This window comes from Gorilla gorilla, chromosome 5, assembly GCF_029281585.2.
Source record: "Gorilla gorilla gorilla isolate KB3781 chromosome 5, NHGRI_mGorGor1-v2.1_pri, whole genome shotgun sequence".
Classification (NCBI taxonomy): Eukaryota; Metazoa; Chordata; class Mammalia; order Primates; family Hominidae; genus Gorilla; species Gorilla gorilla.
The window spans coordinates 113,482,732-113,510,716 of NC_073229.2; the positions used below are offsets into that span (position 1 = coordinate 113,482,732).

General features: G+C 40.6%; 1 protein-coding gene across 2 annotated transcripts; it reads right to left on the bottom strand.

The window, feature by feature from the left end:
* Positions 1-1,122: 1,122 nt before the first annotated feature.
* Positions 1,123-26,878, bottom strand: UBE2J1 (ubiquitin conjugating enzyme E2 J1). 2 transcript variants are annotated; one of them, XM_004044402.5, is made up of 8 exons: positions 26,362-26,878; positions 17,520-17,593; positions 16,167-16,298; positions 12,550-12,634; positions 12,294-12,399; positions 9,398-9,527; positions 7,181-7,300; positions 1,123-4,047 (listed from the first exon to the last, which is right to left on the bottom strand). In XM_004044402.5, the coding sequence occupies exons 1-8, from the start codon at positions 26,390-26,392 to the stop codon at positions 3,769-3,771; spliced, it is 957 nt and encodes a 318-aa protein (XP_004044450.1). In that variant the 5' UTR covers positions 26,393-26,878; the 3' UTR covers positions 1,123-3,768. The 2 variants fall into 2 exon arrangements, with proteins under 2 accessions (XP_004044450.1, XP_018885162.1); XM_019029617.3 differs by lacking the exon at positions 26,362-26,878 and adding an exon at positions 21,446-21,466.
* Positions 26,879-27,985: the final 1,107 nt, after the last annotated feature.

Here is a 27,985-nt window from a genome sequence, read left to right on the forward strand (position 1 = left end):
CATAGCTAGGGCTACAGGCTAATTTTTTTTAAATTTTTTGTAGACACAGGGTCTTGCTATGTTGCCCAGGCTGGTTTCAAGTGGAGGATCCCAGCCTCAAGTGATCCTCCACCTCCCAAAATGCTGAGATTATAGGCCTGAGCCACCATGCCAGACCTGCTTGTGCTTTTGATATCATATTTAAGAAACCACTGCATATCCCATTGTCACGTTTACTAAGAATTTTATAGTTTTAACTCTTACATTTAGGCCTTTGATCCATTTTGAGTTAATTTTCTTATATGGTATGAGGTAGTGGCTAGTATAACTTTATTTGCTCATTTTTCTCAGGGCAGGGTATAGCCCCAGTGGATCGAGGTCAGAGCTGTGGGAAGGCCCCAAAGGCATTTGCTGAGGCCTGATTATGCCAGACACCTAGGTAGGACTCTAGTCACGCACAGCCTTGTGCTTTATGTTAAGGGTTTCACCCTATCTAAGAGCAACAGGAGAGAAGGGATCAGGTCTGTATATTGAAAACTCTGGCTGCAATGTAAGGAATGGGGTGAGACTAGAGACCTGTTAGGAGGTTACTGCACCAATTTGGAGGAGTTAATAGCTAAATAGGATAGTGCCTAGTTAGGGAAGTGGAAAGATGTGAGAGAAATATTCTAGGAGGTAGAATGGATGAGAGACAAGACTGGATGATGTAAAGAATACAACCTTTGGTCAAAAACAAGGTATGAGTAAAGTCACTGGTTTTATTGAGCAGCTCAAACTAGTTCTGAAGGCAACTGTTCAGAAGGCGTTCCCAACAGCTTTTGAGCAATGCACAGCCTCCCATAAAACCTTAAAAAGTACATCTGTTAATGTGCACATTAATCTTTGTTAGTCACGTTCACTAAATGCATTAACCTTACATATACTTCCAATTAAAAAAACACATAGGCTTTTCAGTATTTTGGCCTAGATTTTTGTTCAAATGAGTAATGTGTGAGTGAGGTTTACTTGTTTTCTGATTCTGATCTATAAAAATGGGTGGTCTCAAAAGACCAGAAAGTTTATTCATAGCCAAAAATGACAAAAAGAGTTCTTATTCTCCCAAAATAGGAAAGTTTGTATTCCTATAGTCAAAACAATAAACAATTTTTGAAATTAAAAAAGTTGAGAATCTTGAAATTCATTTATTTCAGTAGAATAAAACAATAAGCAGCATGAAAACGTAAAGTGCTACATAAAAGCCCCACATTACATAAATTTTGAAAAGTTTATTGGCTTAAACAGTTACAGGTGAAACAGATTACGTATTTTTTTTTCAAGCATGCTATTTTAATTACCTTGATATCTCATCATGTGCTATGTTGGTCAAATAAAATGTCATGAGTTATCTAGATCTCAGGATTAAAGAGGAGTCCTCAGCCTTTACTTACCAGAATATACATCCAGTTTTAGCCGTATGCTGGAATTAAAGAGTTAAAGTAGGGCTTTAAAGATAATAGTTTTCTGAAGAGGCCTTTCAGTGGGGCTTGGACAAAAAGGGCCCCAAAGACCAATTTTGCTCATTAACCTCACACTGGGGATCAGATTGACAACTTAAGGATTTTTAGGGAGCATATGTGAGATCAAAGGGAAGAAGAAAATGGTGCCCCTTTCAGATGGTGCTTCAGGTGCTAAAAATTATCCCAACACAAACAAGCAGGTGGCTAGTTGACAGGTGGGGAAAGAGATGCAAGTCAGATAGCAAAGGATCTGCACAATGCAAAATCTTCTTGGCTTTTTATTTAACTTAGCAGTGAATGCAGCAGGATTGGCTTAAAGTGTAGGTACACCCCATGGAAACATGCAACAAGATCACATCGATCCAGAGGCTGGCTCAAGTTTGACTGAGGGGAAACGGAGGGAAGACTGTTCCTAGCACACAATCTCAGCAGAGGTTGAGGTGGTGGGGATTTCTTTCTTCTCATATGACGCTACCGTCAGTGACTTCTTACTAGGAGACCACTGAGCGCTGAATCAAGGTTTCTAATATGTTTCAAATCAAGATTTTAGAATGTATTTTCTTATGGCAATAGAGTTATAAAATGGTAACCTATGATTTTCCTCATATAATGAGATCTTCATAAAGTCCTTGAGCTTTTTAGACTTTAACAAATTCAGCTACAGATATAAAAAATAATCTGTAAACACCTTTAAAATGCAAATCTATTAAAGTTTAAGACAATTCTGTATTATATAATAGCGTACAATATGTTCTTATTTTAGATGTAGAAATAAAGGAAAACTGGCTCTCAGATGAAAACAGAAATTGTGTCTGACAGTTAATAGAACGAACATCCCATAAACAGGAGTAAAAATTAAATTTGTCTTTAAGATGATTTCACAATTATTTCTCTTGTCCATAATTTCACTTAGTTAAAACCACATAAGGACTTTATGAATACCCTCCCCTATACTATTCAAGATATACATATGGGCTAACTTTCATGGACCGATCTAGAACCTAAATACCATTTCCAACATTGTTTGATTTGTAAAAAAATTAACTTACAAATAACACTTTTGGAGCATAACCTATTTGAAAGCTTGGAACCACCTGTATTTAAAAATTAAATCTTCATTAACAACACCCTCAAGAGTGCCCTCAGTGCTGCGAACTGAACATGCTGAAGGCAATGTTTTTCTGTGATTATATGGTCTCACCAGCCATTATGATGATAATATTATCTACTAGAGTCTGTGGCGCTAGCTAGCACTAAGTTATATATTGATTTTTCCACTGAAAATTCTTTCTTGGGCTCTGACTAGGTGGACAATTCTAAGTAAAGGTTTTTCTAACTTCTGTCACTGTTACTTGGGCCCTGAGGTTTTCTATTAAAATAGTACATGAAATATTTCAATATTATGCATATTCCTGGAATAATTAAAATTTATACTGATTATAAAGCTAGGCGTATAATACATCCCAAAAGACATACATTTCAAAGCAGACCAAACATTCAAATCTTCAGATCCCCCCATTTAACTTCTGGAAGAAAACCAAGCGATCTCCTGGCTTGGGCCCTTTCTTCCTTAAAAATCTATGGAAGACTGTTTTATTTCTTTTTAAATTTGTGTGATTATGGCAGCAGGGGGCAGGGGGTGGTGATAACAGCATATCAAAGTGGTTACAAAGTACTCCCTCTTCAAGTAGCATCCAGTGACAAAGATGTGATCTCATTTCCTCATAAATGTTTGACTGAAATAAAATTATTTTCACTGAAGAATGTTTAGGACACAAATAAAGTCACAGAATGAGCAATCCCAGTACATCTCCTATGAATGACATTTTAGGGAAGCTACTTGAGGAGTTTTGCTTTCCCTTTTCAACTCTTCTATCCCTATACATTCTACATACGTAGAAACACAGTACTCAATAAGTGGTATTGAGTAACTAGTAATACTCATTGGAACTTAAAACATCATCTCTTATCCAAAAATTTCAAAGGGCAATATAGGAAAGTATTACAAATTTACATAAAAAGAAGATGAAGCGTGAGAAAAAACAAGTTATTTCCCTGCAAAGCAGATCAAATAGTGAGACAAGGAACTTTGACTTCCAGTCCCTTTAAGCAGGACGTAACTGCTAGACATAGTCTGAATGTCTAGATATATTTATACTAAACTTATAAGGATCAAAAAAAGGAATGAAGGGTAAATACAAAATAATCTTTTTGTAAACAATTCTTAGATTATACCCAATGCAGAATGTTTAATGAAGCAGTTGAGTCACAGCTCATAAGTCACAAAACAATATTATAACTCAAAGTCAAATATGTATTCATTGGCCAGATATATTCGTCGGAATATAAGAGCTGCCAATGCCAAAGTCAGGATGACAATCAGTACAGCTGATCCACCATGATCAGTGTGGTTGTCTCTTGGCTGGTGGCCCTGGATTACATCTGGTGAAGTAGACAACCTTCTCTGACTCTGCTGCTGGGCCCGGCGCTGTCGAGGGCTCATGGAGGTATTCTTAGCTACAGGTTGGGTAGGTTGATGAAAGGATGCTGCTGAGGAATTCTGGACTCCGTACTAGGAAATTTTAAGAAACTTTGTTTGAAACTGGCAAAGAAGATTTGTAAATATACTTGTTATCTATTCAAGAATACACAATCTCAGAGGACAACATATGACTAAGGGCAACACTACCAAGAATGATTGTTACTAATAATATATCCCTTGAGGGGCATCTAAATTTAGGTTCAAAAAAAAGTCATAACTTAGGATAGCTTTTTGGCCTTTTAATAGTTTTATTAATATATTTAGAAAAACAATCCCTTAAAACATTGACTCTAGATGATATTTTAACACATACGCTTAATGAAAATATGTATATACATGTAATGTTTTAATTAGGTTCCTATGTTTCAGATGCCTTTTGTCTCTATTTTTTTAATCATTATTTATTTAGAGATGGGATCTTGTTACATTGCCCAGGCTGGTCTTGAACTCCTGGGATCAAGCGATCCTCCTGCCTTGGCCTCCCAAAGTGCTGGGATTATAGGCATGAACCAATGTGCCCAGCCTCAGATGCCTTTTGGATGGTATATCACTGACTAAAAATTAAGTGCCTTGATATTACAAAATTCTAAATTTTTTCCTATTTAAAACAATCATACAGCACTTTGGGAGGTTGAGGCAGGAGGACTGCTTGAGCCCAGGCATCTGAGACCAGTCTGGCCAACATAGTGAGACACTATCTCTACAGAAAAATTTTAAAACTTAGCCAGGTGTGGTCATGCCCACCTGTGGTCCTAGCTACTTGGGAGGTTAAGGCAAGAGGATCACTTGAGCTCAGGAGGTTGAGGCTTCGGTGAGCTATGATCACATGCCTGCACTCCAACCTGAGCAACAGAGTGAGACTCTCCCTTAAAAAAATAAAAAATCACATTCTTAGTTAAGTCCCTAGTGATATATATATAAATTTTTCTAGAATAACCAGCATGTGTGAGGGAGTTTTGCTTTTTATTATAAAATGAAATGGCTTATTCAGAACCTCGATCCCTACCCTGGGAAAAGGAGAAAATCTGACAGACTGCAAGAACAAAACTGCCTTCAGTGTTTTTCCCATTTCTACATTTCCCATTGCTTTTTGATGCTAAAATATCTGCATTAAAAAGCAACAGATGGCCTGATGTTATTGCAGTATTTAGAGTTGTGGCAATCTCTTGCCTCTCCTCCAGGCTAACAACAACAAAAAAATCATAGCTTATCTGGGATTTGATGTATAACATCTCAATTAATTTATATTATACTTAATGTAAAATAACCACCCTTAGCCAAACCAGGTTTCAGTTACTTTCATAGTGGTCAAATTATATAATCATACTCTGAGATAGTTTATATGTAAATATAATTAAAAACTTAACTTGCAATTTTAGACAATTTATTGCTTGTTGGTATTTTCACTAAAAATAGTCTCAATTAATGACCTGTATCTATGAATAAGAATTCTAAGTTTTATGTACTAAATCAAAACAAGAAATACTACTATAATAACATCATTATTTGTACACTCTAATTTACTTAAACTTCTTGATTTATTTAATTGTATTCTTAGCATTTTTTAAAGCACCAATCCTAAGATTCATTCATTCAATCAACAAATAAACATTGGCAATCTACCATATAGAAGGCACTAAGCCAGGCACTGGGGATACAGTGGAGAAGCTGAAAGAGACCCCTGACCCTCACAGAACTTACATTCTGGGAAGAGAGATAGACAATAAATAATTACAAAGTAAATTACAACTGGAATAAGTATAACTGGAATATGTATCAAGGGGACTTAACATAGATTGAAAATACACAAAAGATTTAAATACATCACAAACATTAGGAGGCTGTCCTAAAAGGTGAAAAAAGATTACCACCTTCCTTTTTGTAATAGAATGCTTCTATTAGAAAAAAAACTATGAAATAAAAAGTAATTAGAAAGCTTTTTCAATATCTTGAACTAAAACATATTGACCTTAAAATTAATTCATTATTTTCCCCTGCAATTCATAAAATTACAATGGGATCACACAAAAATGATTTAAACTCATCGCTACACACTTTTTTCTTGGACCTCCATCTTCAGTCCCCCTAGACTACCACCCTATTCTTCTTCAACCAACTTTTCTCTGCCCAGCTCACTCTCTGAATAGGAGAGACTCACTCAAGACTATTCAGTCCCACTTTATGTACGTTATTGCTGGGTAAAGGGCAAATCTATATTTGCCCAACTTCTATTTCAATTTTCCCTCACCCTTTAAAGTCTTCAATAAACTGGAGAAACAACAACAAAAAAAATGTGACTACTTAACCAAACAATCTGTTACCAAAAAGACTTCCAAAGACAGTTAATCTTTTATATATAGGAAGGAAAATCATTTTTTTCCCATAATCCTTATTTTTTGGCACCAATCCAGTCATATTTTTTAAATCACTCTCTCTGATCACCTAGGCCAACCAATTTCTTAGACAACAGGTCAGGGCACCACTAACAACACTCATAGCATTCATTCTTTTATTCAACAATTATTTATTGGACACTTACTATATACGAGGTAGCATTGTCCAACAGAATTTTGTGATGATAGTAATGTTTATGTCTACACTGTCCAATATGGTACCCATTAGCCACATGTGGCTATGGAGCACTTGAAATGTGGTTAGTGTGACTGAGGAACTGAATTTTAAATTCTACTTGATTTTGATTAAATTTAAACATAGACAGCTGCATGTGGCTGGTGGCTACTGTGTTGGACAGAGCAAGTCTAAGTAAATTTTTGGCTCTACGACTTTATTAAGTCAGTACCTTAATGCAGCTGAACAATCCTGCCAAAAATAGTGTCTATTTAGAAAGTGGCTAACATATGGATATTTTGTTTTATTCAGTCTAACACTATATTAAAATTAACTTTTCAGAGAATCACAGAATTCTGGAGGGACAAGACAAAAATTATTTAATCCAGCCCCATTTAACAAAAAAAAGAAAACTGAGGCCAGAAAGCATGAACAACTTGCTCAACATAATAATTCATTAGCGGGACTGATGAGTTAGAATCCAGTTGTTAAGAGAACCAAATTTTTCAGATATTTGATCCAGGATCTTCTCCTCCTATTGCAAACAGTGATAATGATAGAGACATACATATATATTAAAAGATAAGAGCCATACCGATGTACTGGCCGTAGCACCCTGGAATGTTGTAGGTATATCATCTTGTAAATCAGTTAGTGAAAAAGAGTGGTTTAAGTCTGACTCAGAGATAGTCTTTCCAGATGAATTGACTTCTGCCTATAAACAAGATAGACCCAAGAGCAGTGTTACAACAGGAAACAACAGGAAACATACACAATCTACAAGCTGCTAAATCCCCTCTGTTGGATTTATTTTAATTGCTAGTTTAATATCTATTATCAGGCAGTTAATCACTGAGCACTCTTGTGTCCAACACTGTACTAGGTATCATAGGAAGAAGCATACACAACACCTGTTCTCAAGAAGCCGTTACTTGATGAGGGACAAAACTAACACCCATGGTTCACAATCCACAATGCTAAAAAGCTCTCAAAACTCAAGGTTTTTTTGGTAATTTTTAGGCAAAGCCTGATATGAGCTGATGTGAAGCTATGAATAGTCTTTATCCCACATTAGTGTAAACATTAATCCCACATTAACGTAATATTCCCAGATTTGCTGAAGAAATCCTAATGGATTTGATTATGAGGTGCTGCCCCAGATCGCACGGCAGGTTAGTTAATATATGGTATATGTAAGATCTTTTCTTAAGTCTGAAAAATTTCTCATGTACAAAACACATTTGGTCCTGAGATTTTTCAGAAGCAATTTTAAGTGTAATAGGAATCCTCAGAAGGAAGAAAGTAAACATGTTCTGAGCAACTCCTCCTCCAGGCACTACAATAAAAGAGAAGGGAACTGGACCTGGAAAGACAGACAGTCCATAGAGAAGTGGAGAGGGAGGAGGAAGAGAGCATGCTGCTTAATGCAGGTTGACATTTCTGTTTGTGAAGCTAATTAAATTCCAGAAGGATTAAATACTTAATACTTTACGTCTGTATGTATGTATGTATGTATTTATTTATATTTTTTTGAGACGGAGTCTCTCTCTGTCGCCCAGGCTGGAGTGCAGAGGCACAATCTTGGCTCACTGCAACCTCCACCTTCCAGGTTCAAGCGATTCTCCTGACTCAGCCTCCCAAGTAGCTGGGATTACAGGCACACACCACCATGCCCAGCTAATTTTTTGTATTTTTAGTAGAGACGGGGTTTCACCATGTTAGCCTGGATGGTCTCAATCTCCTGACCTCGTGATCTGCCTGTCTCGGCCTCCCAAAGTGCTGGGATTACAGGCGTGAGCCACTGTGCCCAGCTAATACCTTCAATAATTAAATATTTAATACTCAAAGTATTAAAATACTATATAATCCTATGTTTGGGTAAAACATATACAGAAAAAAGGGATATATAGGAGGGATACCAAAATATTAACAGTAGCTATTTCTTGGGGGTGAGATTATGAATGTCATTTTCTTTTTCTTTTTCTTTTTTTTTTTTTTTTGAGATGGAGTTTCGCTCTTGTTGCCCAGGCTGGAGTGCAATGGCGCGATCTTGGCTCACTGCAACCTCTGCCTCCCAGGTTCAAGCAATTCTCCTGCCTCAGCCTCCCGAGTAGCTGGGATTACAGGCATGTACCACCATGCTTGGCTAATTTTGTATTTTTAGTAGAGACGGGTTTCTCCATGTTGAGGCTGGTCCCGAACTCCTAACTTCAGGTGATCCGCCCACATTGGCCTCCCAAAGTGCTGGGATTACAGGCGTGAGCCACAGCGCCCAGCCATCATTTTCTTCTTGTTGCTTATCTATATATTCTGTAATAATAGCTAGAATTTATTAAGCACCAGGGACAGTTCTGAATGCAACACATGTATTACATATATTAATTCAATCCTCACAGCAATCCTATGATATAGGTACCATTATTATTTATAGATAATAAAAAGGCACAAAGTGGTTAATTAATATGTCTGACATCATACTACTAATAAGCAACAGAGCTGGGATTTGAACCCTGGCATTGTATACCAGAGTTCAAGTTTCACTCACTCACTATTCTATAAAGCTTTCATGAATGTAGTTAGGAATTTTGTAATAAGAAAAACATTCCATGCCAGTATTAAAACATTTCATGTACCCTATACATATATACACCTACTATGTAACCACAGAAATTAAAAATATAAAAATATGAAAAAAGAAAAACATTGGCAAATGTTATATTGTAATAGAACTGCATTGCTTTCCTTTCTATGCAGAATCCAGCAGTAAACAAAAGGGTTACAAGATTAGCATTTATTTAAGAATTTATAGTACCTTAAAGCTTATTTGCCTAGCCAGTTCTTTGGCTTCTTGGTCAGCTTGGCTTGAATCGCTTCCAGATTTTAAAGGCAACAGGACATCCTTCATGGCAGAGCCACATCCTTCACAACAGAAATCTTGTGATCTAGTAGAAAAAGATTTTTTAAGTGAAAATAAATCAAATAGTTAAATGTTTAATTCCCTCTTACTGAGACACTCAAATGCTCAATCATTAAACTTAAAAGAAAGGAACACTGGAAAATTCCACATCACATTTATCCACATGCTATGAATTAGAAAATTAATGTAATGATTATAGTCCTGAGACAAGTAAATGTTAGGCTGGCTTTAAAAAAATCCAGGGCTCAGATGCTATTTTTTCCAATAAACTATCTAAAGAAAAATAAGTGTTACATCTATACAATGAGAAAACTGTCTATTATACTGTCCTTGAGATCACATATAACAAACCTATTTTAAGGCTGTGAAAAAAGTCCTTTAACAAGATCAAATTATCTGTTAGCAGAAATATATATAAAGCAGTAAAGAAACTAATTAAACATAGAATTTACCGATATTTCTAGGGAAAAAAAACCCCTCACAAATAGCAGTATAACTTGAAAGACTTGGGAGAACTTGCAGAAAATCCAAAGACTTAATTTATTACTGATTATACATTAGGTAGAGACTCAGGATATGTCTGTTAACTAGACTATTTTCTAAAATATATTTGTTTTTCCATTTTTCCTTTGTATTCCAGATATAGTCAAAACTTCCTTGAAGTTTACAAGAGTCCTCTGAGGATATGAATGACTGAAAGTAAACATGCATCATATATAAAACATATATTGTTACATTGTTAAACTTCTTTCTAAAAAATTGTTTTTCATAGTACTTCTAGTTCTATTAAAAAACCTTAGGTCTTGAAGAACATGCTATTTAAAATTATGAAATATCATATAAACAAAATATATGTAAAAGTAGCAATAATTTAGTTTTTCTGTTTGTTTGTTTGTTTTTTTGAGACAGGGTCTCCTCGTTCTATCACCCAGGCTGGAGTACAGTGGTGCAATCATGGCTTGCTGCAGCCTCAACCTCCCAGACCCCAGTGATCTTCCTACTTCAGCCTCCCAAGTAGCTAGGACCACAGGTGTGTGCCACCACACCCAGCTAATTTTTATTTTATTTTATTTTTTATTTTATTTTATTTTATTTTGTAGAGACAGAGTCTCCCTATGTTATCCAGATTGGTCCGGAACTCCTAGGCTCAAGCGATCCTCCTGCCTCAGCTTCCCAAAGTCCTGGGATTACAAGCATGAGCCACTGTGCCCAGCCTAATTTAGTATTTATTGATGAGTATTTCTTGTTTTACCAGAAGTGGCACTGTTGACCACACCTTTGAGAATTGGTTATATACAAATTATTTGCTTCAAAATGTATTCACTTTTAACTGAGTCAGACGAACATTAAGGAGAGTGTTTATTTTGAATGTATTAGTTTAACCACAATGGTAGCATGCTACCACGGTTGAATGCAAAAATCTTTATTTTTTTTTTTTTTTTTGAGACAAGGTCTCAACTCTGTCCCACAGGCTTGAGTGCAGTGGCACAATCATGGCTCACTGCAGTCTCAACCTCCCCAGGTCAAGCAATCCTTCCACCTCAGTCTCTAAGTAGCTGAGACTACAGGCACATGCCACCACGCCTAGCTAATTTTTGTATTTTTTTGTAGAGATGGGGTTTCGCCATTTTACCCAGGCTGGTCTCGAACTCCTGAACTCAAGCAATCCACCTGTCTTGGCCTGCCAAAGTGCTGGGATTACAAGTGTGAGCCACCATGCCCAGCTCAAAATCATTTTTTAAAAGGTTTCTATTATAGACTGAGAATCTAGAATATACAGTGAGAAGCCTAGAAGAACAAGAACTCCAGTTCTTTTTTTTTTTTTTTTTTTACCTCGCACATGAAATCAACTGGATAAAGGCATCAAGATAAAAAAAACCAACATAGTAAATTGAATGAAAACAAATACTATGTATTCAAAGTACATAGTGTAATCTATGAAGAGCTGTATAAATAAAGTACATCCCCATAGTTTGGAAATAAGGTTTAAAAAGAAAAGTTGCTTATAAGACCAAGAAGTCTACCAAATCTTCCAGATGCTAAAATCTAACTGATTTAGCAAATATCTGTGGAGGGCCTACTCTGGGGTGTGCTAGGGTAAAATATGATATAATTTAATTAACATAATATGTCTGAAGGGTGGTAGGCAGCAGACTCCAGAGCAGAAAAATTATCAACATCAAAAATTAGGTATCAGCACTACTCAAACAGGGGCTACTTTGAATGGAAGGACTGATCTTGGTCATATAGACAAAAGTGCACCTGCACCTGAAAAAAACAGAGAAGGCATCACTTCTCTGTTTGTGATTGCCACTGGGCAATCACAACTTGATAAAACCTCTTTTGCTTTATTCCAGATCATTTATTAAGCACTTGCTATGAGCTAGATGCAAAGATGGATAAAGTGGATTACCTCCTGGCCCTCAAGAGGTTTGTAATCTTGTGGAAAGCTACAAATAATTGCTCTGGTTCTTTTCCATCTATAATGCCATAGTGGAAACAAATGACTGGTATTGTTTTCCAGAATATATCTCCCACTGAATTTTTTAAAAATAGTGAAATAGTATCAACTACTTTTTAAGACTAGATAGCATTAAATAAATTACTTAGATTCTGGTCACTCCAAGGAAATTATTACAACTGAATTTCTAAAAGAGCAAAACTGAGATAAGATCCTGTAGCTACAGTCACTCAGAAAATAAGTCACGTAGTAAGAGGTAGGCCCTACCTCCTCATAGCCATTACCCTGAATACTATTCAGACCTCAACAAGAATGAAATGCAAAACTTACTTTTTGGCAAGTGCTCTTCTTTCCTCAGGAGTGTAATCTAGAGAACCTATGGCTCCCTCTCCTTTTGTTGGCATAAACCCAATGATGGCTAATAATGCTGTCCTTACTGAAATAAAAAAGTAAATATCAATCTAAATTGCTTTGTAAAAGCAACTGGGTTTATTCTGGAAAAAGAAAAAATGAGAGTATTATACTTCATAACTATGAATTGACTGAAGTTATAAGAGATTTATATTCACTATAAATTAACACTTACTACTCCACGAAGGCTGCCAAGTTTCAGGATGATGGCCTGAGATGCTCAAACAGATTTTCTTGCCCACTTCAAATCGACCATTAGCCTGAGGAATAAACAATGCATTTAGAAAATTAAATACATGTGCTTAATGTTTATACTTTCTGTAAAAATATACTATTTATATATAATAATTTTAGAGATTATCTTAAAAAGTTTTTTTTTTTTTTTTTTTTTTGAGATGGAGTCTCACTCTGTCACCCAGGCTGGAGTGCAGTGGTGCGATATCAGCTCACTGCAAGATCCACCTCCCGGGTTCACGCCATTCTCCTGCCTCAGCCTCCCAAGTAGCTGGAACTACAGGCGCCCGCCACCAGGCCTGGCTAATGTTTTGTATTTTTAGTAGAGATGGGGTTTCACCATGTTAGCCAGGATGGTCTCGATATCCTGACCTTGTGATCTGCCCACCTTGGCCTCCCAAAGTGCTGGGATTACAGGCATGAGCCACCGCGCCCGGCCAAAAAGATTTTTTTTTTAAATGTAACCTCTCATGAGACACAGATTTTTTGTCCTTATAGACTCCAAAAATACTTGTTGGATGCTGAATAATAAAAGCTGTTTTTAGAAGGTGTTTTACAGCACCTTTTGAAACTGAGTTGCACAAGTGAAATCTAAATAATTAACATGTAAAGTTTTACTGGCCAGCGAAGTGGCTCACGCCTATAATCCTAGCACTCTGGGAGACTGAGGCAGGAGGATCACTTGAGGCCAGGAGTTCAAGGCCAGCTTGAGCAACTTAATGAGACACTGTCACCAAAAAAAGAAAAGAAAGAAAATTAGCCAGGAGTGGTGGCATGTGCCTCTAGTCCTACCTACTTGGGAGGCTAAGACAGGAAGATTACTTGAGCCCAGAAGTTCAAGGCCACAGTGAACTATGACTGCATTGCTGCATGCCAGCCTGGGTGACAGTGTGAGACGCTGTCCCCAAGAAAAGAAAAGAAAAAAAAAGAGGAGAGGAGGGGAGGAGAGGGGGGGAGGGGGGAGGAGAGGGGATGGGGGAGGAGAGAGGGGAGGGGGGGAAGGGAGGGAAGGGGAGAGGGGAGAGGGGAGGGGGAAGGGATGGGGAGGGAAGAGGGGTGGGGAGGGGAAGGGGGAAGGAGAGGGGGGAAGGAGAGGGGAGGGGGAAGGGGAGGAGGGAAGGAGGGGAGGGGGAAGGGGAGGGGAGGAGGGAAGGAGAGGGGAGGAGGGAGGGGACAGGAGAGGACGGAGGGGACAGGGGAGGGGGAAGGGGACGGGGAGGAGACGGGGGAAGGGAGGGGAGAGGATTTACTAATGTCCTACCCTGTGCCTAGTATGGAGCTAGGCTCAGTTAAGAATCTAAAAGAGGCCAGGCATGGTGACTCATGCCTGTAATCCCAGCACTTGGGAGGCTAAGGTAGGAAGGTCACTTGAGGCCAGGAGTTTGAGACCAGCCTGGGCAACAAAGCGAAACCCTGTCTCTACAAAAAATAAAAATAAAAAAAATTTAGCCAAGCGTGGTATGTGTGACTATAGTCTCAGCTACTCAGGAGGCTGACGTGGGAGGATCATTTGAGTGTGGGACATCAAGGCTGCAGTGAGCTGTGATCATGCTATTGGACTCCAGCCTGGGTGACAGAGTGAGACCCTATCTCAAGTTAAGAAAAAAAAAAAAGAATCTAAAAGAGAAGACATGCAAGAGGCCAGGACGAAACCTAAGGACTCAGTATCATAACTAGATGTTAGTGAGGAAAGACATGGGGAGAAAGGCTTTGAGAGAGGTGTGATTTTCAGAGGAGTGATGAATGAAAGGATAAATAAATACTTATTGAATGAAAGTTGGAGAAGACTTTTCAAAAGAGAAGTGAACCAGAAAGAGTGTAATGTTGAAAATCAGGGCTGATTCTCAGCCAGTGTGGTTAGTATGACCATACCATTGGCTAACTATTGAAATATACCTGTATTTGTTGGTAAAGAGCTGCTGCTAACTACTGTCCTCCACCACCACCAGTCTCCCCATGCACCAGCCCCTCCCTCCCCGAAGACCACTTAGCTCTCCCCATGATCTAGCAACTAAATAAAATGACTCCTGACACAGTAGAGTGTCTCCAGGACCCTGCTCCAACTCTACTGCCAGCATTAGCAGTTCTCTATATCAGCTAATACTTATTAAGCAGCTTCTATATGTCAGGTACTTTATGGTGTGATTACAATTACCAAACACAACATTCATTTTGACTGATGAGAAAACAATTTTAAAGACATTGTGTAACCCACCCATAGTGTAATGGAAAGAGCACCAGTCAGAATCTAGGCCTATTGGCTCTTAAACAAATGTTCTCTCCGTTATACAAAATAGAGGTAAAAGCAGCATTAATTTGGTATTTATTGATGAATACCTGTTGTTTCACCATTTGCTACTCCGTGTGGGTAAGATGTTTAACTGAGAACAGGATGAAGACTGAGGAGAAGCAGTGAGATTTCTCAAACTGGTCTCTGAGATTGGTGTAGTTTCATGTTTCAACAGGGCACTATGTGTGGAAGGTGGACTGCAGCAGGCTAAACTAGGGAAAGGATGCCTTGGAGGTTACCAAAGAGAAAAACAGGCACAACTTAAAGTGATAACAGATACAGGGAATGGTTTTTGTGTTTCTTTTTGCTTTTTTCAAGGTTAGGGGATAATTAAACATAGTTAAAGGAAATGAGAGAAGAAAAACTTAACAATTAAAGAGGAATTAGATCAATAGTTTTCCTTGGCCGGGTATGATGGTGACGCCTGTCATCCTAGCACTTTGGGAGGCTGAGATGGGAGGACTGCCTGAGGCCAGTAGTTCAAGACCAATGAGACCATGTCTCTACCAAAAAACTTTTTAATTAGCTGGGCGCAGTGGCATGTGCCTATAGTCCCAGCTACTCAGGAGGCTGAGGTGGGAGGATAGCTTGAGCCCAGGAGTTTGAGGCTACAGTGAGCTATGATCGTGCTACTGCGCTCCAGCCTGGGCAACAGAGCAAGACCGTGTCTCTAAAAAAAAAAAAAAAAGTTTTCCTTCACATGAAGAAAAGATATGTAAATTTGGAGAGAGAGAAAATCTGAGATATAAACAGTAATAATAATGCTAACACTTATTGAGTATTCTGTGTCAGGCTCTATTCTAAGAGCTATACAATAAGATCTTGATACTTTTCATCCCACATAAACTCAGTGAGGTAGGTATCATTATTCTCATTGTAAAGATGAGAAAACTGAGGAAGAGAGTGTAAGAAAGGTGGGAAGTTAAAGGAGACAATATGATTACAAGGTACAATAACATTAGCTACCCTTTAGTGAGTACTTATGAAGTGCCAGATGTGTATGCCCAGCACTTGGCATATATTAATTCATTGAATCCTAACAACCATGATATGACATTTATGCATTCAGTTGTATCATTTTTACTTCTCAGATGCATCAGCTTCCTAGGAATTATTTTGGAGGAAAAAAATTGTAGTCCCAGGGCCTGGACCCCAAAAGCAAAATTATACTGTTCTATTATTTCTTAATGAAAATGATTTGCTTACTATATTTTGTAGCTACCAGGAAGAGTTAAGCCACAAGCATTCTAAAAATCCAAAATTCTTACCGTTAGGAGAATAATGCTTGGTGGTTTCATGGGATACTCTGGTGGCAGTACTATCCGCCCGTGATAAACTCCTCCATCAAAATCGGAGTCTGGGGGCCCTCTAACCGTGAAGTGCCATTCAAAAAGGTTATCCTGAACAAAAACAATAATCCACAAGGAATTAATAATATTGAAAAGTTTGATCATTTTATCTGAATATCAGAAATATTACCAAGCAAGAAAAATTAAATGCTTTATATTATTGCTAGTATAGTTTCTAATGCATGTCTCGAGACTATAAGTGATAAATTAAATTTATAAGTAAAAGCTATTTAATCTAGCTTTCATGTTCCATTGAGCTAAAATATTTTATAATAAACACATTAAAAATTTCTGAGTGTTGTTATATATTCATAAGTAACTTACAGGTTTAAATTGGAAATTAATCCTTGAAAGAATAGCAAATTATGATAATTATATAATCAAAAATTACTACATTTGGGTTATTTTAACAAATCTTTAAAAATTATCCCTTATAGATGCCTAAGAGCTTATTTATAAAATGGTAATACTAATATATTTAATGTCATCTTACAGTTACCATGTACTTTTCAGTTTACAAAATACTTGCACTTAAGTTATGATATTTTTATTCCCACTGTTACCATGAAAACCTGCCTGGGTATATTTAAATACCCTCCTTTTACAAATGAGAAGACTGAGAGAGGCCGAGATGTTTGTACAAAAAGCCTTGAGTAGCTACGGAGACCCATCAAGAGGCTTCCAAACTGTAAAGTATCTGGGGTTCTTTCCACCTCCCCTCCCTCAGACTCAAGATCTAACCTCGGCCGGGTGCAGTGGCTCACGCCTGTAATCCCAGCACTTCGGGAGGCCAAGGCGGGTGGATCACGAGGTCAGGAGTTTGAGACCAGCCTGACCAACATGGTGAAACCCCGTCTCTACTAAAAATACAAAAATTAGCCGGGCGTGGTGGTGGGGGCCTGTAATCCCAGCTATTCAGGAGGCTGAGGCAGGAGAATTGCTTGAACCTGGGAGGTAGAGGTTGCAGTGAGCCGAGATCACATCACTGCACTCCAGCCTCGGCAACACAGTGAGACTCCGCCTCAAATAAAAAAAAAAAAAAAAAAGATCTAACCTCAACTTAGCATCTGAGACCCATTTTATAAAGACCACAAAATCCATTTCTTCTAAAGTGATTTGGAATGGCTAATGAAATATTCATGAAATATGGTGAATAAAATGTCAAACTACATCACACACACATCTGTAATGACTCAAAGCAAGAAAAGCAATTTTAAAGAATTTGTTTTAAATATTAAAATCCATATGAAGAACATGGAGATAGAAACTAACCTCTAAAGGCTGCGCATGGTAATGATCTGTTGGATCTTTCAATTCTGCCGCTTCTTTCATTAAACGTTTAACAGCTAAAATAAAATTCATAAAATAGAGATATTTAAAATATACTTTTCTGAATGATTAGCACAGTCTTACGAGCCTAATGAAAAAATGTGTAGAGAACTAGTGCAAATGAGCATATGGCAAAGGTTTAATTATAAGATTATGGGAATAAATAGAGGGGGAGAGGAAGGAAACAGTTGCTAGGCATTAACACTTTAAAAGAGTTATATATTAAATATATAGTGAAGACACTATTTTTATTTAATAAGTACTTATATATACTTCCTATGTGGTGGTATTTATTGAAGTGCTTTTACAGACATTAATAACTCATTTAACCCTTAATACAACATTACTAGATAGGTATTATTTTTATCCCCATTTTCCAGATGAAGAAGCCAAGACACGGAGAGATTATATAGTCACACAGCTAGTAAATGACAGAGATGGGATTCCAACACAGGCAGTTTGGCTCTACCTGTTAAAATGTCTTTATTAACAAAAAATGTATTCTCTGGATCTCATGCTCGGTGAACAGGAAACACCTCTATATCCTCCAACTCTTGGGACTTTCCATCCACTATCTTGCATTAAATGAATGGACTGTCCCCTGAATTCACTGACTCTCCAAAGCCCCGATGAAATTCCTTCTTGAAATGATCCTTCAGCTTCACTAAAACCTCCAGTCCACTGACCCCACAACTTTCTTCACCCCTCCTATACTTATATTCATTTTCCTCTTTATCCACACCCTTGGCTCTTAGGAGTCCCTCTTGTACACTCCCTTAATAAAATCCAACTGTGCCTGACCCAACCCAACCATCTTATTTGCTGTCTATACCCAAACAGCTGAGCATCACTGAAAGGAGGAAAAAAAGTCAGAGAGGATGGTGCAGTAATGCCATTACAGGTCATTACCAACAACCTCTACTGGGATACAATGCCACCTAATGTCCCCACATTTCTCTAGTAAGCCTTCCAGCCTACTCTTTCCACCTAGCACTCCAAGATTATTTCCCACCTAGTCTAATTTCTCCTCTCTTTCAGTTAATGGCACCCAGCTTTTTATCTCCCTGATGAATGACTGCTAGCAGGAGCTGCTCAGATGCCTATCACAATCTACAATCCTATCTGTATCTGCACCCTCTGTCTTCTATTGGCTCTCAAAATTCAATCCTTTGATATGCGCTCTGGATCCCAACCCCTCTCATTTCAAGCTTTTGGTGCTAAAACATGTCAGGATACTGCAGTGGGATGGCTGAGTTAGGGAAAAGGCTTCTCAAAACTGGGTTTGCAACCACTGATGTAGTTCAAAAGAGAGGTATGCACCAGATGCTGGGAGGACAGGCTGGGCATCTAACTTTAGAGCAAATGGAAGAGAAAAGGAGTCAGGTACTGAATGTGAAAGAAATAACAGTAGAAACTCCCCAGGTAGATATGAATAGGAAGAGGTAATAATAAAAGTAAAATGTGTAGAGGCACAGGTTGGAATGTTATGGGGAGAGAGATTAACTGAGAAGGAACCCCTACATGTATATAACCACAATGGTTTGGTATGTATCAAGACTTTTGCATAAAATTGCATTTGAGGCCAGGCGTGGTGGCTCATGCCTGTAATCCTAGCACTTTGGGAGACCGAGGCGAGTGGATCACCTGAGGTCAAGAGTTCGAGACTAGCCTGGCCAACATGGTGAAACCCTGTCTCTACTAAAAATACAAAAATTAGCCAGGCATGGTGGCGGACACCTGTAATCCCAGCTACTTGGGAGGCTGAGGCAGGAGAATCGCTTGAACCCAGGAGGTGGAGGTTGCAGTGAGCTGAGGTCGTGCCATTGCACTCCAGCCTGGGCTTCAGAGAGAGACTATCTCAATAAAACAAACAAACAAACAAACAAACAAAACCAGGCACGGTGGCTTATGCCTGTAATCCCAGCACTTTGGGAGGCCGAGGCAGGTGGATCATCTGAGGTCAGGAGTTTGAAACCAGCCTGACCAGCATGGTGAAACCCCATCTCTACTAAAAATACAAAATTAGCCTGGTGTGATGGCACATGCCTATAATCCCAGCTACTAGGGAGGCTGAGGCAGGAGAATCACTTAAACCCAGGAAGTGGAGGCTGCAGTGAGCTGAGATCGTGCTGTCGCACTCCAGCCTGGGCAACAAGAGCGAAACTACGTCTAAAAAAAAAAAAAAAAGCCCTCCAGGCCGGAGGGCAGTGGTACGAACACAGCTCACTCACTGAAGCCTCAACCTCCCAAGCTCATGCAGTCCTCCCACCTTGGCCTGCCCAATAGCTGAGACCACAGGCATGCACCACCATGCCTGGCTAATTTTTAAATTTTTTGTAGAGCTGGGGTCCCACTGTCTTGCCCAGGCTGGTCTCGGGCAATCCTCCTACCTCAGCCTTCCAAAGTGCTGAGATTACAGGCGTGAATCAGCATGCCTGGCCAAAAAAAAGTTGTTACTATCCTACTTCACAATTATTAATATTATTTTCCATTTCTTACTCTGAACTAAGCCCCTATATGCAGAGACTTTGTTCACTGGATCATCAACTATTTATTGAGTTCCTACTAGGTACTAGATGCTACAGCTTCATGCGTAAACAAAATATGGCTTTGGTCACTAAAGACTTACGGCTGGGAGATGCAGTCAATACAAAACAGAATGATAAATGCTATATTAGAAATATGTACATACTGAGACACCCTCTCCCTCCAAGTCTAGAGACTGGGCTTTGGTCAATTCCCTGAACACACTTTACCTCCCCTCCACTCTCAGCCTTTCTATACAGCTTTCCTCAGGGCCCAGGCTGCTCCAGCCCCATCCTCCACCTCACCGTCTAGTCTGGCTACCCTAGACCTTTAAGTAACTTCTCAGGAATGTCTCTATGACACCTTCCCTTGTTGCCCCCTGCCCCCCACCCCCTACAGTGCTTGGAGATTTCAATCTGGGCAGATCAAAATCTCTGAGGCGTCCTAGGGAGGGGTAGAGACTAGGAATGCTCTCTGAATTACTCTGGTTAGGTTTAGAAACCACTGCCCTAGAGACCAGGTTGAGTCTCCTTGCTCTATGCCATCATAACACTGTACTTTTCCTCTTATGAAGTTCATCTCACTTGTAATTACTTGTTTAATATCCGTTTTTCCTGCTAAGCAATAGTAATGACAGTGTAGCTGTAGCAGTACAGTCTCCTCAGGGCTTAGCACATGGTAAGTACTCAAATATTAGTTGAATTAAATTTTACTATCTTCTCTCAACATAGCTCTAAGAATCCGATTAAAGGCAATGGTTTTTAAACTTATTTAATAAAACAAAATCCTTCATTCAAAGAAAGCGTAATGAGAACTCCAACAGGTGAAACAAAAACCACAGGGCCGCTTTGGTTGCAGAGGCCAGTGGAAGGGCCTGCGGACTATCTACTCCCTGTCCTTCCATTTCACTCCTGAAGGGACCCATAGAACAAAGATGGAAAACCCTGCTTTAAAGCCACATAAACATATCGTTCCTTTAAGTTAATATTATTAGATAGAAATGCAATTATGGAAGCTGTTATGAAGTTAATTAGTTTGGAGATGCCAAAAAGATTGTTTTTCCTTCATTCCTCGTCAACTGGCTGAACTCAATAATGATTAAGCTGAAGTCAGATTTTATGTCATTCTATACCCTTATCGCATTTTCTCTGCCTCTTCCCTACTCAGTTCAGTTCAACAGGAGAGAAGAAAATAAACACTCAAAACTTGTACCTGGATATTATGAGAGATGTATAAAGGGTCAGAATTGTTATAAGAATGTATCTGTACCAATCCTGTAAAGGAACAATCATTGGTTCAACAGCTAAATAGCTGATTAGTTCATAAGTCACTCAGGCACATACCATGTAAGAGCTAAGGTCATGTAGCCAAGAGGTGAGATTAGTCTCTTGTTTCCATAAGCTATTTTTTTCCAAAAATAACATATATTATGAATGCTTCAGTGAAAAGAAACAGGGACTCGATTTAGAGCTGCATTAAAATTCTGACTCTGACATTTTGTAGCTCTAAGTCCTTGAACAAGTCACTTGATCTGATGTTTACATCTGTCAAGTAAGAGTCAATTTCCCCACAAAATTCTCCTTTCCTTTTCACCCCTCCTTCCTGCCCAGTCCCTGAGTCATTAAGGTTGAAAATGGACTGGTATATAAGGCCTTCTCAATGATTCTTCCTAACTCAAAACCATGCCTCAGCAGATTTCGCTGGCCTTATGGTATGGCTCCCTGGCTCCTGAGGAGAAATACCACTGTTAGCAAACAGTCATGGTTCAGAGTGCTGCCTGGCAACCGGGCTACAGCATAGTCTGCCCTTCCTGATACTCCATCTCTTGCTTCTACATGGCTAGAGAGGAAACTTTTATTCCAGCTCCTCTCCTATCTCTTGGAAAGGGTTTTCCATGGAATCCTTTCACTGTGGTGAGATAAGATGTGCCAGGAAAGGAAGGGGTGGCACCTGGATGCCTGTTCTTGTTCTTCTTTCTTATAGAGGCCACATGGGCACTCTGGAGCCATGCTCTAGGTGCTGTGGGCCTAGGCATTAGCATTCTTCACACCGGGGCTAGCTCACTAGGCTCACATTGGGGTTTGTATACAGCTAAAAATAAAGGGATCTTCTACAGGCCACTGCTTCCCATATATGGATTCCTCTTGAAAAGCAATTATCTTGATATTATCAATTCTCAAAGCATGAGGGAAATGCAGGAGACAGGTATATTAAGGAAGGCATGCTCCCTAACTGCCTCTTCCTGCTCCCATAATGAAGGTACTTAAGCAAATGCCTACAGAGTGATGTTTCTGCCCAGGAGGACCCTGCAAATGTATCAGTTCAACAAACATTTAAAGAATGTCTGAGTGTTGAAGATAAAACAATGACCAAGACCTGCTTCTTGTCTTCCGTAACAGTCAGTAGAGAAAGACATGAAAATAATTACAACCAAGTGGTAATACTGACCAAGTATATATGTACAAGTATATATAGGAACTACTTTAGTCTGCCTAGGGGAGCTAGACAAGGCTGAACCTTAAAGCTTGAAGAACTATAGGAATTTCAGATGGATTTAAAGGAAGGCATTCTAAGCAGAGGTTCCAACAGGAACCAAATTACCTAAGTGAGAAAAGCTACTCCAGCTGGAGAGTCGTTCAGGCAAAATGGATAGGTAAAAATGCAGGCCTGGTGCAGTGGCTCTCACCTGTAATCTCACCACTTTGGAAAGCCAAGGTGGAGGGAACACTTGAGCTCAGGCGTTTGAGACCAGCCTGGGCAACATGGTGAAACCCTCGTCTCTACAAAAAATACACAAATTAGCTGGGTGTGGTGGCACACACCTGTGGTCCCTGCTACTCGGGAGGCAGAGGTGGAAGAATCACTTGAGCCCAGGAGGTTGAGGCTGTAGTGAGCTGTGATGGCACCACTGCACTCCAGGCTGGGAGACCCTGTCTCAAAAAAAAGAAAATGAGGAAGAGCATAAGAGTGGTGGACAGTGAGGCTGGTGAGGAAGGCCAGGGTCAATCATGAGCAGCCCTGTAGGCCAAGCTAAGCAGTTTACTTTGAACTTTATTGACAGCTATCAGAAAGCTACTGAAAATTTTTCAGTTTGAGAGGTAATCAGTTTTTGTTTTGATTGATCTGGTGACAACAGTGACTGATTAGATATATGTGTTTCTGTGTGCGTATTGAGTTGTGTGTTTCAGGGCAGGGATGGAGCAAGGAAGCGACCAAGAAATAAAAAATGACTCCCATAGGTGCCTGAGTGCTGTCTATCCCTGAGATATGAAATACTAGGGTAAACTGCAAGTTTAGGGGAGGAGAAGAAAACTGATGAGTTTTGTCTTTATACTTGCAGAGATTGTTTTCACTCTATGGGAAATGAAGATGTTGAGTCACCATAAGTTCTGTGTATCTATAGCTTACGAGAAGGGCCTGAGTTGGACATGAAACCTTGAGTGGATTAGTGGGAAGGTGCAGTTGACACCAATGGCATGGATAGGTAACTCTTAGACTTCTGGTGGAGGCAGTGGGTACTTTTGCACCAGTCTCTTATACTCCCACCACCTGCTGCACATGTCAATGGCCCCCTGATGAAGAAGCTGCCAAAGGAGGTGCTTTATACACGTTTCTTCACTTTGTACTATAAGACCCTACTTCCTTGGCCAGAGCAGACCCAAACACGGGTCAAGTAGCTTGATCCATAGACAACTACTGACAGATTATAGACAAGTAGCTTGATCCATAGACAACTACTGACAAATCCATAGACAACGACTGCTACTACAGTAGCAGATCCATAGACAACTACTGACAACTAGCACAGACAACTACTGTGAGGTGATCCTACACAACAGCTCTATCCATAATCACAAGTCCATTCCAAAAAAAAACCATAAAGCGAAAAGTTTCCCCACCTATGAAATGAAAAAATTTACTATATCCACATGCTAGTACACTGGCCCTTAATCAGCTATCTGTATTGTCTTCACTTAATCTTTCCACTCATACATCAAAGACAATCCCACATCAGATAAAGAGTAAAAGATTATATCCCTCACATTGTGTGGTTGTTTTTTGTTTGTCTGGTATGCTGGTGTTTTACATGTGTGTGTGTGCACCCTGCCATACACAGGAAATTGGAGTTTTCAGTTGCTCCCCTTCACACAGGCATTACTCTAAAAATACCACAGGACTGAGAATAAAGCAAAGGAAGGAAGTATTTTCACAATGCCTCCCAGCATTTTCAGTAAGTCCCATATCTCACCTAATTCAACTTCTCCATGAACTCCAAATAATTCACACACTAACAAAAATAGATTTTTAAGAAGCATTGTGTTTTTTTTTTTAGAGCAGCAACACTATCTTTGAGGAAATGAAACCAGAAAAAGGAAGCAATTTATGACACAGCTAGAAGCATGTCATCCAAAGCTCAACCAGCTGACAATAGTTCACATACTTTGGAAATATACAAAATTCTGGAGAATTTTAAAAGCTTATCATCATAGTATTAAGTCTAACCTATCGAAATTGAGCGATGTTTTCTGACAACAATCTCTTGGGTTCCACCAGTTCTCCATTCTAAACTGCACTACTACTCACATGTGCATTATCCTCTGGACCTTTCACTAAGCACCTCTGCTGTCCTAAGGAACCGTGTGACCAGGGAGCCACCATACATTTTTACCCAAACAGCTCCAGTTAAATATACCACAATGTAAATAATTCAATCATTTTACCATCTAGCTTAAAAATTAAGCTTTTCTTTCCCTCTTTCTCTTTGGTCTTTTCTTCCTCCCTCCCCACCCCGGGATTCTTTTTTTTTTTTTTGAGATGGAGTCTCGCTCTGTCGCCCACACTGGAGTGCAGTGGCACGATCTCGGCTCACTGCAACCTCCTCCCCGGGTCAAGCCATCCTCCTGCCTCAGCCTCCCGAGTGGCTGGAACTACAGGAGTGCGCCACCACCATGCCCGGCTGATTTTTGTGTTTTTAGTAGAGACGGGGTTTCACCATGTTGGCCAGGCTGCTCTCCACCTCCTGGGCTCAAGCCTCCCAAAGTGCTGGGATTACAAGCACGTGCCACCATGCCAGGTCTTCATCGGATTTTTTTAAGGAGTCAGTGGCTCCTAAAATATGACCAGTTCTACACACTTGGTCACCTAAGGACATTTCTTAGCCTGACAGCACTCAGGCTAACAAAGCTCCCTCCAATCAATATCCTCAGGCTTTTCTGGGGTTTTTGCATATTCTGAAACCTTACAAAAAACCCAAAGATTCACAGTGTCAACTCTTTCCACAAGGATGCTAGTCTTGCTAATTCCTACTGAGAAACAGCTTTTTTTAGAAGGAAATTTTAAGCAACAGCAAAAGTTGGTGAAATCATCACTAATATCCCAGAGTTTATCATGCAGAGTTAACTGTGGAGTTTCTTCCCCCTGACAAAATGTATCAAGGTACAGATAGAAAAAATACCATTTAGAGGATCCAATGATTCATTTCAAGCCTGTTTTATTAAGCTGAGAAAGCTAGTTGCTTATCTTTATAATGCACCAGAAAGTAATTAGAGGCTAGGGTTGCTGGGACTGCTTGTGTAAATATAAAGCAGGATCATTAAATGCAGGAAAGGAATCGCTACGACTGAATACAGATACATTTCATATTAGCCAGTCTCGCAAAAATCAAGGTTAGCTCTCAAGAACAGGGCTCAACTATGTGTTTTTTTGTTGTTGTTTTGTTGTTGTTTTGTTTTGCTTTAGCTCTATAGTTAACTGGTTTAGTTACAGAACATTTCCTTTATGTCTGTAATTGTATTCGCCCAAGTGCTGCAAATAGGATATTTAAACGACCAACTCCTCAAATGTGAGTAAATCAGCCGGCAGTAAAAAGAAGTAAATAGAAGTCCGGTGGCAGCGACAGGGAGGGAATAGCGACCAGGTACAGCGAGGGGGTTGATGACTATCGCCCACCGACATCACCTTTACACCTGTTCTCAGGGATGAGTTGCTGACCCAGCTCTAGGGGACCAGGCGAAGATGAGAAAAGGGAGAGGCTGGGTGCTGCGGGGCGCGCTGGCCGGCCGGGGGATTGGCAGCGGACGTCCACCCGGCCACCTCGCCCTGCGGCCTGCACTTCCCGGGCAGGCGGCGGTCTCGCGTAGAGCGCGAAACCAGGAGCTGAGCCGCGAGTGGCGCCAGACGCGAGGGGACCGAGGCGGCGACCACCCCGGGGTCCAGGGTCACTCCGCCCTCCTCGCCCAGGGGCCCCAGCCCTGCTCACCCGGACTCTTCAGGTTGTAGCGGGTCTCCATGGTGGGTCGCTGGCTTGGCTCCGGCCTCCCGGGCCGCTACCACCTCCTCTCCACGCGGCCGCTGCCCGGGTCTCAGCGCGGCTCGGGCGGACGGGGCCTGGCCGAGGAGCCTCGGCAAATGCCGCCCAGTCCAGCCTGGACTGCGGGCGGGGTGGCAAGGCTGAGTGCGGCCGAGGCGCTCGCTTCGCGATGGCGCCGCCTCCTCCACTGCGCCCCCGCCTCCCTGAGTGCCTGGCAGGCACCGGCGCCGGCCGGGGCGGCGCTGAACCGGGCGCCCGGGCTGGAGGTCAGCCTCCTCGGGTAGTCGCAGGCCCAGCCCTGCCGCGGCCGCCCGGCTTGCGTCACCCGCCCTCGTCCGGGATTTGTGAAGTTGCCCTGACGTGGCAGTAGCTTCGTGGCGGTCGGTCACTACCCAGCCGCTGCCCGCCCGGCGAAACCGGCTTGGGGAGGTGCAGGAGCGAGCGGCGTCCTCGTCCTCTCGTCCCGGCCCTACCCGCTGTAGGCGAGGTCCGGGACCCCCGGGCCCTCGAGAGCTCGGAGGGGGCGCCGGGCTCCGGCTGCAAAGCTGTCCGCAGCTGGCTGCCCGCGCGCGGTCCCGCAGGGTCTGGGAAAGGCTTTGTTTTTAGATTCAGTTGCTGTTGCGAGGGGCGGGGGTTAAGTGAGGAGGGGGAAAGCCAGTGACAAGGAAATGGAATAGGATTTTTTTTTATTTTTTATTTTTTGTGTGTGTGTGACGGTGTCACCGCTCTGTCGCCCAGGCTGGGATGCAGTGGCGCGATCTTGGCTCACTGCAGCCTCTACCTCCCGGGCCCAAGCGATCCTCCCACCTCCGCCTCCAGCGTGGCTGGGACCACAGGTGTGTGCCACCACGCCCGGTTAATTTTTTGTATTTTTGTTAGAGACACGGTTTCACCGTGTTGGCCAGGCTGGTCTCGAACTCCTGGACTCAAGCGATCCGCCCGCCTCGGCCTTCCAAAGTGCTGGGGTTACAGGCGTGAGCCACGGCTCTGGCCAGAGTTGGATATTCATAACAATTTTTTTCTCGGGTAGTGTGTTAGGTGCGCGACATGTTTTAGGCATTGCAGGAGTTTTGGTTTTTTTGGTTTGTTTAGATGTAAAAGCTGTCAAAAAAAGGAATTACATTTAATGTGAGGGAAAGCATACAAATATGAAAGGTTAAACTTCAAAGGACACACTTACTGCTTCATTGTCCAATGTGTGGGATCAAGAGAGGACTGAGTTCAAAAGACTTAAGGAGTAGGGACCTTACTAAAGGAAAGGAGGGAGGGATTGGGAAGGTGGGGAGGATAGAAAGGGTTAATCAGGTTGGGCAAGTTTTATTCTGTTATATAAAGACATAAAACTCTTAAATTTGATTTGTTTTCTATTGTTAAAGTTAATCTAAATCTGTGAGTTTCTTGGTGAAATTGGGAGTAAAAAAGTGAAGGATATCTAAAATTATATGGTATATTTTAAATCATTCCCTGATGTTGTTTTCTGTATAGTAAACTGATAATCTGACTGACTGAGATATGCAAACAAAACCAAACTCCAGTGCTGCTTCATTCATTCATTGTGTTGAATCTTCAGATT